At 42.8% G+C, this 13,684-nt stretch overlaps 1 protein-coding gene across 1 annotated transcript in view; it reads left to right on the top strand.

Annotated features, from left to right (window-relative positions):
* The window catches only part of PRKDC (protein kinase, DNA-activated, catalytic subunit), a 2,064,551-nt gene that overhangs the window by 1,101,710 nt on the left and 949,157 nt on the right, over positions 1-13,684 (top strand). Inside the window, 1 exon segment of the mRNA XM_053715028.1 lies at positions 4,399-4,566. Coding sequence (XP_053571003.1) covers positions 4,399-4,566 — 168 coding nt within the window.

Below are 13,684 nucleotides of genomic sequence, written 5' to 3'. Positions count from 1 at the left end.
GGTGGAAGGTGAACGAAGAAAAGAGTTCTCTCTCCCCTCTCACAAGAGTTTCCATCCTAGGAACATTGATAGATTCAGTAGAAATTAAAAATTTTCTGACAGAGGTCAGGTTATCAAAACTTCTAACTTCCTGCCGTGCTCTTCATTCCACTTCTCGGCCGTCAGTGGCTCAGTGTATGGAAGTAATCGGCCTAATGGTAGCGGCAATGGACATAGTTCCGTTTGCCCGCCTACATCTCAGACCACTGCAACTTTGCATGCTCAATCAGTGGAATGGGGATTACACAGATTTGTCCCCTCTGCTAAATCTGGATCAAGAGACCAGGGATTCTCTTCTCTGGTGGTTATCTCGGGTCCATCTGTCCAGGGGAATGAGTTTCCGCAGGCAGGGCATATGAATAGACCGGTCTGGTCGCCAATGGCGAGTAAAAATTCTTGCGGGCAAGTAAAATGTTTAAGTTACCAGCCCGAACGGCGACCTGACATTTTAAGTGGGATATAAGAAGTAATAAAAAAAATGTCAAATTGCCTTCCACACATGCGCACACACGGGAATGGAGGGAAGAAAGGGGAGGTTCTTTCTGTTAAATGCATTCAAAGACCTGCCCTTATCTCCATGGCTCTTGGTCTCTTCCTTGTCAGTTGCTACTCCCCACCCCTAAGGTTGTCTGCCCAGGAAGACATCCTGCTAGAGCGGTGAGTGTTTCTTCTCTGTGTGTGTATGAACGAAATATGGGTTAAAGTGACTATATAGTTATGGTAGGCAGCTTGCTCACGTACATTATGCTGAAGTACTCCAGGGTCCTCTGCAGTATTTCAGCACAATGTACACGAGCAAGCTGCCTACCATAACAATATAGAGCAGTGCACAATTTTCCTGGACGCTACTGATGCTCCAAAAACTGACTTTACCAATTCGTAGAGAACATACCATCTCCATGCACCCAGTCAAATCTGCTAGCGCGGCACTGACAATCGTGCTAGTAGTTGAAAAGCAGCCGGGCAGAAAGGGGGGGGGGGGGGAGTATTTTTAACATGCTCGTTATGTCACTGTCCAGCTAAATGCAGTACCACTCAAAGCTTTATAGGTTGAAGGGTGTCAGAATTAAATATACTTAGTCAATCGTAACCCCACATATGCTGAAGTAAATAAAAAAAAGAAAGCACAATTATATCTTTTTTTTTCCCTTAGGGGAAAATAAGTCAAGACTGTACATACAGTTTTTCAAAGATAATATTCCTGTTTTTTTCTACCTGGGGATAGAAAAATATTTTCTAAAGTTAAAGCCTTTTTATTAATGCTCAAGTCCCAAGTAGTAAGCAGCTTGCAAAGCGTTTAAATTGGGACCTCTGTCTGCAATGCATGTGAGCCTACAATAACACTATTTATATTGCCTTTTTAAATAAGATATATACACACTACATGCAGATATGCACGGGCGACTAAAGTTTCTTGCGGGCTGGTAAGTTTTGTGATTTACTCGCCCGATGGGCGAGGGGAGTTTTTGGGTATTCATAGGCCCTGCGTAGGCAGAGTGGACTATAGTGACGACAGATGCCAGCCTTCTGGGCTGGGGCGCAGTCTGGAACTCCCTGAAGGCTCGGTGTTCATGGACTCAGGAGGAAGCCCTCCTTCCGATAAACATTCTGGAACTGAGAGCGATATTCAATGCTCTTCAGGCTTGGCCTCAACTAGCTGCGGTCAGGTTCATCAGATTTCAGTCGGACAATATCACGACTGTAGCCTATATCAACCATCAGGGGGGAACAAGATGCCCCCTGGCAATGTTGGAGGTTTCAAAGATAATTCTATGGGCAGAGGTTCACTCTTGCCATCTCTCAGCTATACATATCCCAGGAGTAGAGAACTGGGAGGCGGATTTTCTAAGTCGGCAGACTTTTAATCCGGGGGAGTGGGAGCTCAATCCGGAGGTATTTGCCCAGCTGATTCAACTATGGGGCAAACCAGAACTGGATCTGATGGTGTCTCGTCAGAACGCCAAGCTTCCTTGTTACGGGTCCAGGTCAAGGGATACCCAGGCAGCGCTGATAGATGCTCTAGCAGCGCCCTGGTCCTTCAGCCTGGCTTATGTATTCCCACCATTTCCTCTCCTCCCTCGTCTGATTGCCAAGATCAAGCAGGAGAAAGCTTTGGTGATTTTGATAGCACCTGCGTGGCCACGCAGGACTTGGTATGCAGATCTGGTGGACATGTCATCCCTTCCACCATGGACTCTGCCGCTGAGGCAGGACCTTCTACTCCAAGGTCCATTCAAACATCCAAATCTAATTTCTCTGCGGTTGACTGCTTGGAGATTGAACAATTGATTTTATCAAAACGTGGTTTCTCCGAGTCGGTCATTGATACCTTGATTCAGGCTCGAAAGCCTGTCACCAGGAAAATCTATCATAAGATATGGTGCAGATATCTTCATTGGTGTGAATCCAAGGTTTACTCATGGAGTAAGGTCAGGATTCCCAGAATATTATCCTTTCTCCAAGAAGGATTGGAGAAGGGATTGTCAGCTAGTTCCTTAAAGGGACAGATTTATGCTCTGTCTATTCTTCTGCACAAACGTCTGGCAGATGTTCCAGACGTTCAGGCGTTTTGTCAGGCTTTAGTTAGAATCAAGCCTGTGTTTAAACCTGTTGCTCCGCCATGGAGTTTAAATTTAGTTCTTAAAGTTCTTCGAGGGGTTCCGTTTGAACCTCTGCATTCCATAGATATCAAGCTTTTATCTTGGAAAGTTCTGTTTTTGGTAGCTATCTCTTGGGCTTGAAGAGTTTCAGACTTATCTGCCTTACAATGTGATACCCCTTATCTAATCTTCCATGCAGATAAGGTAGTTTTGCGTACCAAACCTGGGTTTCTTCCTAAGGTGGTATCTAATAAGAATATCAATCAGGAGATTGTTGTTCCGTCACTTTGTCCTAATCCTTCTTCAAAGAAGGAACGTCTATTACACAATCTTGACGTGGTTCGCGCTTTAAAGTTTTATTTACAAGCTACTAAGGATTTTCGTCAAACATCTGCATTGTTTGTTGTCTACTCTGGACAGAGGAGAGGCCAAAAGGCTTCGGCATCTTCTCTTTCTTTTTGGCTAAGAAGCATAATCCGTTTAGCTTTTGAGACTGCTGGCCAGCAGCCTCCTGAAATAATTACAGCTCATTCCACTAGAGCGGTAGCTTCCACATGGGCTTTCAAAAACTAGGCCTCTGTTGAACAGATTTGTAAGGCGGCGACTTGGTCTTCGCTTCATACTTTTTCTAAATTCTACAAATTTGATACTTTTGCTTCCTCGGAGGCTATTTTTGGGAGAAAGGTCTTACAGGCAGTGGTGCCTTCCGTTTAAGCGCCCGTCTTGTCCCTCCCTTCATCCGTGCTCTAAAGCTTTGGTATTGGTATCCCACAAGTAATGGATGAACCCGTGGACTGGATACACCTTACAAGAGAAAACAAAATGTATGCTTACCTGATAAATTTCTTTCTCTTGTAGTGTATCCAGTCCATGGCCCGCCCTGTCACTTTAAGGCAGGTGTTTTTTATTTTTAAACTACAGTCACCACTGCACCCTATAGTTTCTCCTTTTTCTTGCTTGTCTTCGGTCGAATGACTGGGGGTGGCAGTTAGGGGAGGAGCTATATAGACAGCTCTGCTGTGGGTGTCCTCTTGCAACTTCCTGTTGGGAAGGAGAATATCCCACAAGTAATGGATGAACCCGTGGACTGGATACACCACAAGAGAAAGAAATTTATCAGGTAAGCATACATTTAGGTTTTTTAGCATTTTCGCTATCACTCCATTTAAACCATTATAGAGCCTTGTGGGGTTTTTTTGTTGTCTTTTTTTTTTTTAAACTATACATTATTTTTTTAGTGAACAAGCCAAGATATTGATCTAGATACATTTTGTTATATTTCATACCCCCGTTTTATCTCTTAACTGGATGAGAATGCTGTAATGTATTTGACCCGTTTGTATATTTAATGGAAACATCTTAATTTTCAATGTTCTGCTTCTATTATTTTCTATGGGACACAATTGTATTTGGCAGCCGGACCCCGGTTATGGTGGGAAATGTTCCTTCGGAAATCGTCGGTAATCAAAATGTTTTCCGATTTGCGAGTTTGCACAAACCCAATTGTGACTCAATTGAAACAAGCCCTTATTAGTGAAAAATAACCTCTCTAGTTTCTCCAGATCCTGTATTATTTTCTTCAGTTAGGAGAGGGCTCCACAGCAAAGCATAATGTGTTTTGTATTTTAAATGTTTTTAACTTTAATTTTTATTAACGATTATAATTTTACCGTTCAGAGATGTTTAATTATTTTTTGTTTCCTAATAGTCATTGAATGTTGTTATCCATAGTAAAATTTTTTTTTTTTTTAATATACAGAGTCAAGCAGTTCTTATTCTTCCTTTTTTCACCAATCTCACGGACGAACACCTTAATAAGCTAAAAAATGCTCTTGACGAGTTTGTAGCATTTAATATCCCTATTAGGGCAGATGAATTTTACAAAGGCACTTTAAAATACAATAACTACGTGGACTGTATGAAAAAGGTAAGTAATATTGTACATAATAACTCTTTGTGCTTAAACATATGTATATACACTTATATTTAAATTATATCAATATTTCCTTCTTAATACAGGGAGAGTCCACAGCTGCATTCCTTACTTGTGGGGAATATTGAACATGGCCACCAGGAGGAGGCAAAGACACCCCAGCCAAAGGCTTAAATACCTCTCCCACTTCCCTCATCCCCCAGTCATTCTTTGCCTTTTCGTCACGGGAGGTTGGCAGAGAAGTGTCAGAAGATTTCAGAGTAGTTCCTTAGGAAGGGTATCTGCCCTTCGAGATGGGACTGGAGTTTTAAGTAGTCTTGTCAGCCTCTCAGTGAGAGTATTGATGAAAGTTAGAGTCTGGTGATGCAGGGAGAGTCTTTCTGCGAAAACATCTAGACTCATATTAACAGCTCCTAAGCAATCACCGTTGACGAGTTTCGCTGCCTGCTTTTGTTCACTCAAGTCCATGTCAGAAATGCTGCTACAATCTGTCAAACTTGAAGGACTGTGTTTCTTTTCCACGGCATAGATTATGGTAAAATTGTTTCAATTTTTACACATATTGCAAACACTTGAAGACAGGGTCACAGTGTGGCTCCTTTTATCTATATGGAATCAAGGGTTAATATCTCCTGAGGGGGATTATGAACAGTTGGGTTTAATCATATTTGCTTTATTTGATTTTATGCTGCTTTATGTGTAAGATGTTTTTGAACTCATAGGCTGAGATGGAACATACAGGTTTCACTTTCACTTTGAAAGTTGCACAGCTTTAAAGCTTGGCGCACTTTTTCTCAGAGCAGGGACAGTCCTGCATTGCGCACCATGTGACTGGAATGGTCGAGGCTTCCATTGACCGAGTTACTACCGGAGAGGAGTTTTATCTCTGTTCTGTCTGGGTCCTAGGAGGTGGTGAGTTCCCCAGCCATTGGGGGTATAAAGGTGCAATTTTTTTATTTTAAAAAAAGTTAGTTTTTTTCCGTAGTCCTCCGCATATCGTACTTTAGCTATGGAGGATTCTGATTCACTAGAGGGTTCTCCCTCTATTTCAGAGAGTAATGCCTGTTTATATTGTGAGGGAGCCCTGGAATATCCGCCCTCTCAATTATGTTCCATATGCCTTTTGATAAGGGGATAATATCAAATAAGGTTGACATGTTTGATACCACTGAGCTGCCCACCTCTAAAGAGTCCTCGTCCAGTGAGGTGCACGCCCTACATGCATCTTTTTAAACACATGCAGCTTTCGATTGCACTGCTAATCGTCCATCTGGAGGGGGCCTTTTTTCACCAGACGTTACTGCGCAGTTTCATACGGCGGTGTTTGCGGCCATTAGTGCTTTCCTTCGCACTGCTAAGCACAAGAGAAAGGTTAAATCTTGCACTCCTTCCCAGGGGACATCATGTAATTTGTCGGATATATCTGATCAGTTATACAAGGATGAGGTTCTCTCTGAAACTTTGGAGTCTGCTGCCTATAATCCTCCTTCTGTGGAGGATCCAGTTTTTAGATTTAGGACAGAACGTTTACACTTTCTACTAAATGAGGGTTTGACCACATTAGAGGTTTCAAAGGCTGAGCTGCCAGATGAACCTCTGGGTCCTAAATTAGATGGCAAACATTATTAAGGACGAGTGGGGCAGGATTAGATTCCTCTTACCCGCCGTTTGCCATTTAAAGATCCCAGTTCCGGGCTTTTTTTTTTTCTCATCCCTACTTGTTTTCTGCTATTTTTACGCATGCCACACATAATACTAGCCTGTGTGAGGATAGTTTGTTGTTCATAGAGCCACCGGATATAAGGATGGAAACTCTGTTAAAGAGGGTGTTTATACCTAGAGGATATTTTCTTTTACTGGCGGCGCTTGTTGCCATAGTTGCTGGAGCGGCTTCCTTTTGGTGCGTCTCCTTCTCAAAATTGATCGAGGTGGAGGGTTCCCTCAACATTTTTCAGGAAAGAATTACGGCCTTCTGGGTTACTAATTCTTTTATCTGTGCTGTTATTACACAGAATAATTTGCCTAAGGCTAAGACTTCAGGTTTTCGGTTCAGCTGACAAATATAACTTCTAAGTCTAGTCTCTTTCCCTCTCCTTTAAGGGAAAGAGTTTGTTTACTATCTCCACGATTTCAGGGGCCAAGAGTGCCTTCATACTGTAGGATAAGGAGAACAAATTGCAGGTACAACGTTCGTATTTTCGTTCCTTTAGTTCTGATTAAAGCCTAGCGTTAGATGCCTCCGCTAAGCCAGAGCAAACCAAGTGTTCTTGGAAGCCGGCTCAGTGCTGGAATAGATCTAAGCAGAGCAAGAAGACCGCATGAAGGGGCAGCCCCCCGGTCCTATTTTGGATTGTGTAAGGGGCAGACTGTCGCTCTTTCAGAGGCTTGGTTCAGGGATGTGCAGGATCCTTGGGTCCTGGAGGTCATAGCTCAGGGTTACATCCTCTTAACCTGTCTTCAAGACTAGGAAAGAGGGAAGCCTTTCTGGAGTGCATAAGAGAGCTTTCCTCCTTTGGAGTTTTTGTCCCAGTACCTATCGCAGAGAGAGGTTTGGGATACTATTCAAATATTTTCTTTGCCCTAAAGAAGGAGGGAACTTCTGTCCAGTTCTGGACCTAAAGTGCTTAAACAAATTTCTATATGTCCCCTCATCAAGAAGGGGACAATAAGGTTCCATCCTTCCCTTAATTCTGGAAGGGCAGTTTATGACAATTATAGATCTGAAGTAGGCATTCCTTCACCTTCCAATCCACAGGGAACACTTCCAGTTCCTCAGGTTTGTGTTCCTGGACCAGCACTTCCAGTTCATTGCCTTCTGTTTGGTGCAGCTACTGCTCCAAGAATTTTTATGTAGGTTCTAGGGTCTCTTCTAGCAGTCGCCAGAACTCGGGGTGTAGCTGTATCTCACTACTTGGACGATATTCGGGTACAAAAACCATAATTTTGTCTGGCGGAAGACCATTCAGAATCTCTCCTCTGCTTTTTCAATCCCACGGAGGGAGGATAAATAGAGAAAATAGTTCTCTTATTCCAAGCATCAGGCTGGAATTCCTGGGCATGATAATAGACTCCATAAACATGAGAATATTTTTAACAGACCAGAGAAGTTGTGAGCTAGTTTCAACATGTCTTGCCCTCCAGACTTCCTTAAGGCCATCTGTTGCTCAGTGTATGGAGGTGATTGGTCTCATGGTGTCCAGCATGGACATCGTTCTCTTTGCCAGGTTCCACCTCAGGCGACTGTTCATGCTGAGGCAGTGGAACAGTATAATTTGGATCTGTCAACAGATTTCTCTCGACAACCGGTCGGGAGAATCGCTCTCTTGGTGGCTCTGTCCGGATCACCTGTCTCGAGGAACATATTTTTTAAAACCATCATGGGTGACTATGACTTTGGACGCAAGTCTGTCAGGATGGGGAGCAGTTTGGGATGCCAAGAAGGCGCAGGGTCTGTGGACGCAGGAGGAGAGCTCCTTCCCGTTCAACGTTCTAGACCTTCGGGAAATATTCAATGCTCTGAAGGCTTGGTCCCTACTGGGTTTGTCCCAATTTATCTGATTCAGTCAGACAATATAACCTCTGTCGCTTATATCAACCATCAGGGGGGAACGAGAAGCTCCCTAGCAATGAGGGAAGTATTTTGGATTCTGGAGTGGGCAGAGACCCACAACTGTTTGCTGTTAGCGATCCACATTCCGGGTGTGGACATCTGGGAAGCGGATTTTCTCGGCAGACAATCCTTTCATCCGGAGAAATGGTCTCTCCATCCCTAAGTGTTTGCGGAGATATGCAACAGGTGGGGAACACTGTATATAGATCTCATGGTGTCACATCTCAATACCAAGCTACCTAGATATGGGTCGAGGTCCAGGGATCCTCAGGTGGAGCTAACAGATGCATTAGCGGTGCCTTGGAGGTTAAATCTAATTTCTCTTTTCCTGCCATTTCCACTCCTTTCTCGAGTGGTGGCTCGAATCATACAGGAGCAGGCGTCAGTGATACTGATTGCTCCATCGTGGCTGCAAAGTATATGGTTTGCAGATCTTGTGGGGATGTCATCATATCCTCCTTGGAGGTTACCTTGTCGCAGGGATCTGCTGAAACAAGGCCTCTTTCTTCATCAAGATCTAGATTCTGTGAGGCTGACTGTGTGGAGATTGAACGCTTAGTCTTAGCCAAGAGAGGGTTTTATGAGAGTGTTATTGATTCTCTTATTCAAGCTCGTAAGCCAGGTTACTCGTTGCATCTATTATAAGGTGTGGAGAACCTACTTATTCTGGTGTGACGAGCGTGGTTTGTCCTGGCACAAAGTAAAGGTTGCCAGGATTCTTTCTTTTCTCCAGGGTGACTGGAGAAGGGTCTCTCAGCTAGTTCCTTGAAGGGGACAGATTTCTGCCCTGTCTGTTTTACTGCACAAGAGACTCGCTGAGCTTCCGCATGTACTGTCTTGTGTTAAGGTTCTGACTAGGATCAGGCCAGTGTTAAGATCTAGTGCCCCTTCTTGGAGTTTAAATCTTGTTCTTAGAGTTTGCAGCGAGCAACATTTGAACCTATGCATGAGGTTGACGTTAAGTTGTTGTCTTGGAAGGTTCTTTTTCTACTAGCTATTGCTTCTGCGCGCAGAGTCTCTGATTTTGCTGGCTTGCAATGTGACCCTCCTTATCTGGTGTTCCATGCTGATAAGGCTGTTCTACGAACTAAGTTAGGATTTCTTCCTAAGGTTGTGTCAAATCGCAACATCAATCAAGAAATCGTGGTTCCTTCCTTATGTCCTAATCCTTTTTCATCGAAGGATTGTTTACTGCATAATCTGGTTGTGGTTCATGCTTTAAAGTTCTATCTTCAGGCTACGAAGGAATTTAGACATACTTCTTCTCTGTTATCTATTCTGGAAAGCATAGGGGTCAGAGGGCCTCTTCGACTTCCTTATCTTTTTGGTTGAGGAGTATCATCTGCTTAACATATGAGTCAGCGGGTCTTAAGCCTCCTCAGAGGATTACGGCTCATTCTACAAGAGCAATTGCTTCCTCTTGGGCCTTCAAAAATGAGGCCTCTATGGATCAGATTTGTAAGGCGACTACCCTGTCCTCACATACTTTTTCCAAATTTTACAAGTTTGATGTTTTTTGCTTCTGCTGAAAGGTTTTGCAGGCTGTTGTGCCCTCAGATTTTTGTCTGTCTCTCTTTTTTACCCTCCCATTAGCATTCAGTGTCCTCTAGAGCTTGGGTATAATTTCCCACAAGTAAGGAATGCAGCTGTGGACTCTCCCTATAGTAAGAAGAAAAACATAAATTATGCTTACCAGATCATTTACTTTCCTTCTGTACAGGGAGAGTCCACAGCTCCCGCCCGTTTTCTTCTGGCACCTTTTTTACCCTGATATTTCTCTTGCTGTTCCTTGTTCCCTCGGCAGAATGACTGAGGGATGAGGGAAGAGGGGGAGGTATTTAAGCCTTTGGCTGGGGTGTCTTTGCCTCCTCCTGGTGGCCAGGTTCAGTATTCCCCACAAGTGAATGCAGCTGTGGACTCTCCCTGTACAGAAGGAAAGGAAATTATCTGGTAAGCATAATTTATGTTTTTCAAATTCTTGGAAATACATTTTATATTAGCTGTATATATAGATGTATATATTATCATTATAATTACATTAGTTAACAAGACAGGCTCTAAGAGAAAAACAATACCACAGCAAATGCACTCTTTTAGATTATTAATTTACTGTATGTTCTTTATACCACTTGATAGATTTGTGCTATATTTATAGTGCATGTAAAAAGTAAAATAAACCACACATGTCAAGTAGTTTTAATTTTTACAATTTTAAAAGTTGGGCATTAAAGTAGAAAAGGTCATTTTAAATTATGTAAATGAGGATCCAAAAGCCACAAACTAAAACAAATGCTTAACTAGTTTTGAAGAAGTGTTGCATGGCGCACTTTAGAGTTTATACTATTTAGGCAGGCAACACCTATGCCTTAAAATTATGGTAAACGTTAGTCACTTGCAATGAAGTATCGTAATTATCCACAAAATTTAATTAATCAATTTTGTATTACTTATCTTACTATTAATTTAATACTGCTTTGCAGTGTCTATCCATTGCCCCTATCCTCCACCTGAAGCCAAAGCACATTTCTTTTTAATGACACGATGAGTCCACGGATCATCTAATTACTATTGGGAATATCACTCCTGCCCAGCAGGAGACGGCAAAGCGCACCACATCAAAGCTGTTAAATATCACCTCCCTTCCTTCCCACCCCAGTCATTCTCTTTGTCTACGTTAGAACAAAGAAGTGGTAAAGTTAGGTGTTAGAAAAGATTCTTCAATCAAGAGTTTATTATTTTTAAAATAGTACAAGATTGTGCTGCTTTGTCCTAGGGTGTAGCCGTAGTCCATTTCAGTCTCTTCAGTAGAGCAGTGGTGGCTTTAGAGCAATGGGAACTTGTGGAACATAATTCTCACTGCGCCTCCCATACAGATGCTGCCCTTACGCTGAAAAACTGAGGGATATTACTCAGTCCTTTCTCTTGTTTCACAGGTCCATGTGAGGGAGTGGACCTCTCAAACCTGGGAGCTGCCTTGCTGTCGGGCAGAATATGAGGTAAGTGCTGACTTTAATTTCTGGAGTTAATGGAAAAAGTCAGAAAAAGTTGGGCACTTTGTTTCATAGAATGGGACATATAAGGAAGCCTTCATTGGAATTGGGCACTTTATATTTATTAGGCATAAATTTTCCTATGTACACAGGAGACACTATGTGACAGCCTAGACGCAGGCACTGGGGCAAGGAAAATGCTTTGTGGTGGTTCACATGTCCCGGCGGTTTCATAACAAATATGCAGACCGGAAGATAACTGTATTGGCGACGCCCACGATGGGATTGTATTAGAGGAGGCGGCAATTGCGTTGCGTGCCTTTTCTCCTTCACTTCCTGATAATCGGAATGTGAAGTTGTACAGCTTATTTTCCTATTACGCATTCTCTAATTAAAGATGCGTGTTTAGGACCGGAGACCGACTTCTGCAGCTGCTACTGAGTTCCGGATCTGGTAGTGTGGGAACGACTCCTGCTCAGTGGGAGTTGGTTACAACGGTCAGGTAGGCACCTCAGTGAAGTACAGCTGATGTGTAGAGGTGATCTGCAGTGTTAGTTAAGCTTTCTGTCCTCTCTACACTTAAAAAAAAAAGAAAAGAATAAATAAGTTACCATTTTTAAATTTAAAGTGACAGTAACATTTTTTTTTTATTTATTTTTTTATTTTTATTAAAAAAATTAAACTTTTTTATTGATAAATTGATCCATTGTGAGTCAGAATGAACCAAGAGGCCATGCAAAGTGTCACTTGTTCTTTGTGTTCTGATGCCAATGTGGAACCACCAATCCCTTTCTGTTCCTCATGTATTGAGAGGACTTTAAACTATAGGGTTAGACTTTTTTCTAAACCAACATTTTCCAAAGAGGATGCTGTTCAGGAATCTAATGACAATGTTCAATATATGCCGCAGCTTTCTCCTCAAGCGTCCAAAATTGTACCGCCCTCGCATGCAGTGCCCTTCGCTTCCTCTATAACTCCTTCTGGAGTTACTTTACAAGACATTGCTTCTCTCATGTGTTCTGCAGTTTCTGATGCGTTGTCTGCTTTTCCAATGTTGCAGGGAAAGTGTAAGAGGAAAACCAGACATTCAGTAAGCGAGGTTTCTGACGCAGTTGTTGCTATTTCGAATGTCCCCTCCCAGAAGCCTGAGGAGGAGGATACCTTAGTAGCATCTGAGGGTGAAATTTCCGATTCTGACAGTGTAATTCCTCTTGCTGATACTGAAGTTGTATCTTTCAGATTTAAGCTAGAACACCTCCGTCTGTTACTCAAGGAGGTTTTAACTACATTGGATGACAGCGACACCAAGGTCGTAGTTAATCCTAAGAAATCCAGTAAGCTAAACAAATATTTTGATGTACCTTCCATGGTGGAGGTTTTTCCTGTACCAGATCGATCTACTGAGATCATCGCTAAGGAATGGGAGAGACCGGGTATCCCTTTTTCTCCATCCCCTATATTTAAAAAGATGTTTCCCATAGCGGACTCTATCAAGGAGTCTTGGCAAACAGTACCCAAGGTGGAAGGGGCAGTTTCCACTCTGGCCAAAAGAAATACTATTCCCATAGAGGATAGTTGTGCCTTTAAGGACCCTATGGATAAGAAATTAGAGGGGTTACTCAAGAAGATGTATGTACACCAGGGGTTACAATGGCAACCTGCAGTGTGCATTGCTGCCGTCACTAGCGCGGCGGCATATTGGTTTGATGCGTTGTCTGATGCTATCAGGACAGACACTCCCCTTGATGAGATTCAGGATAGGATTAAAGCTCTTAAGTTAGCCTATTCCTTTATTACTGATGCTTCCCTACAGGTTATCAAACTGGGAGCAAAGATATCAGGCTTTGCTGTTCTAGCCCACAGAGCCTTATATTTAAAACCTTTGTCTGAGGATGTGTCATCTAAGTCTAAACTTTTGGCAATTCCTTAGAAGGGAAAGACCTTGTTTGGACCAGGTTTAACAGAAATAATCTCTGACATTATGGGAGGAAAGGGTCATCTTCTCCCTCAGGATAAGAGAAACAAGCAAAAGGGACGTCAGAGTAATTTTTGTTCCTTTCAAATTTCAAGGGAAATTCTTCCGCATCCTCTTCCAAGCAAGATCAGTCTAAACCTTCCTGGAGACCCAATCAGTCTTGGAATAAGGGAAAACAATCCAAGAAGCCTGCTATTGAATTAAAGACAGCATGAAGGGCCTGCCCCTGATCCAGGACCGGATCTTGTAGGGGGCAGGCTTTCCTTCTTCGCTCAGGCTTGGGTTCAAGAAGTTCAGGATCCCTGGGCAGTATACATTGTGTCCCAGGGATACAAACTAGAGTTCAAAAGTTTTCCTCCCAACGGCAGGTTTCTGCTTTCAAGATTATCTGTAGACCAGACAAAAAGAGAGGCGTTCTTACACTGTGTAAGAGACCTCTTCAATATGGGAGTGAACGGGACCTGGGGTTTTATTCCAATCTGTTTGTGGTTCCCAAAAAAGAGGGAACCTTCAGGCCAATTTTAGATCTCAAGAGTC

This window comes from Bombina bombina, chromosome 5 (assembly GCF_027579735.1).
Source record: "Bombina bombina isolate aBomBom1 chromosome 5, aBomBom1.pri, whole genome shotgun sequence".
Classification (NCBI taxonomy): domain Eukaryota; kingdom Metazoa; phylum Chordata; class Amphibia; order Anura; family Bombinatoridae; genus Bombina; species Bombina bombina.
This window is presented reverse-complemented; position numbering and strand designations above follow the sequence as displayed.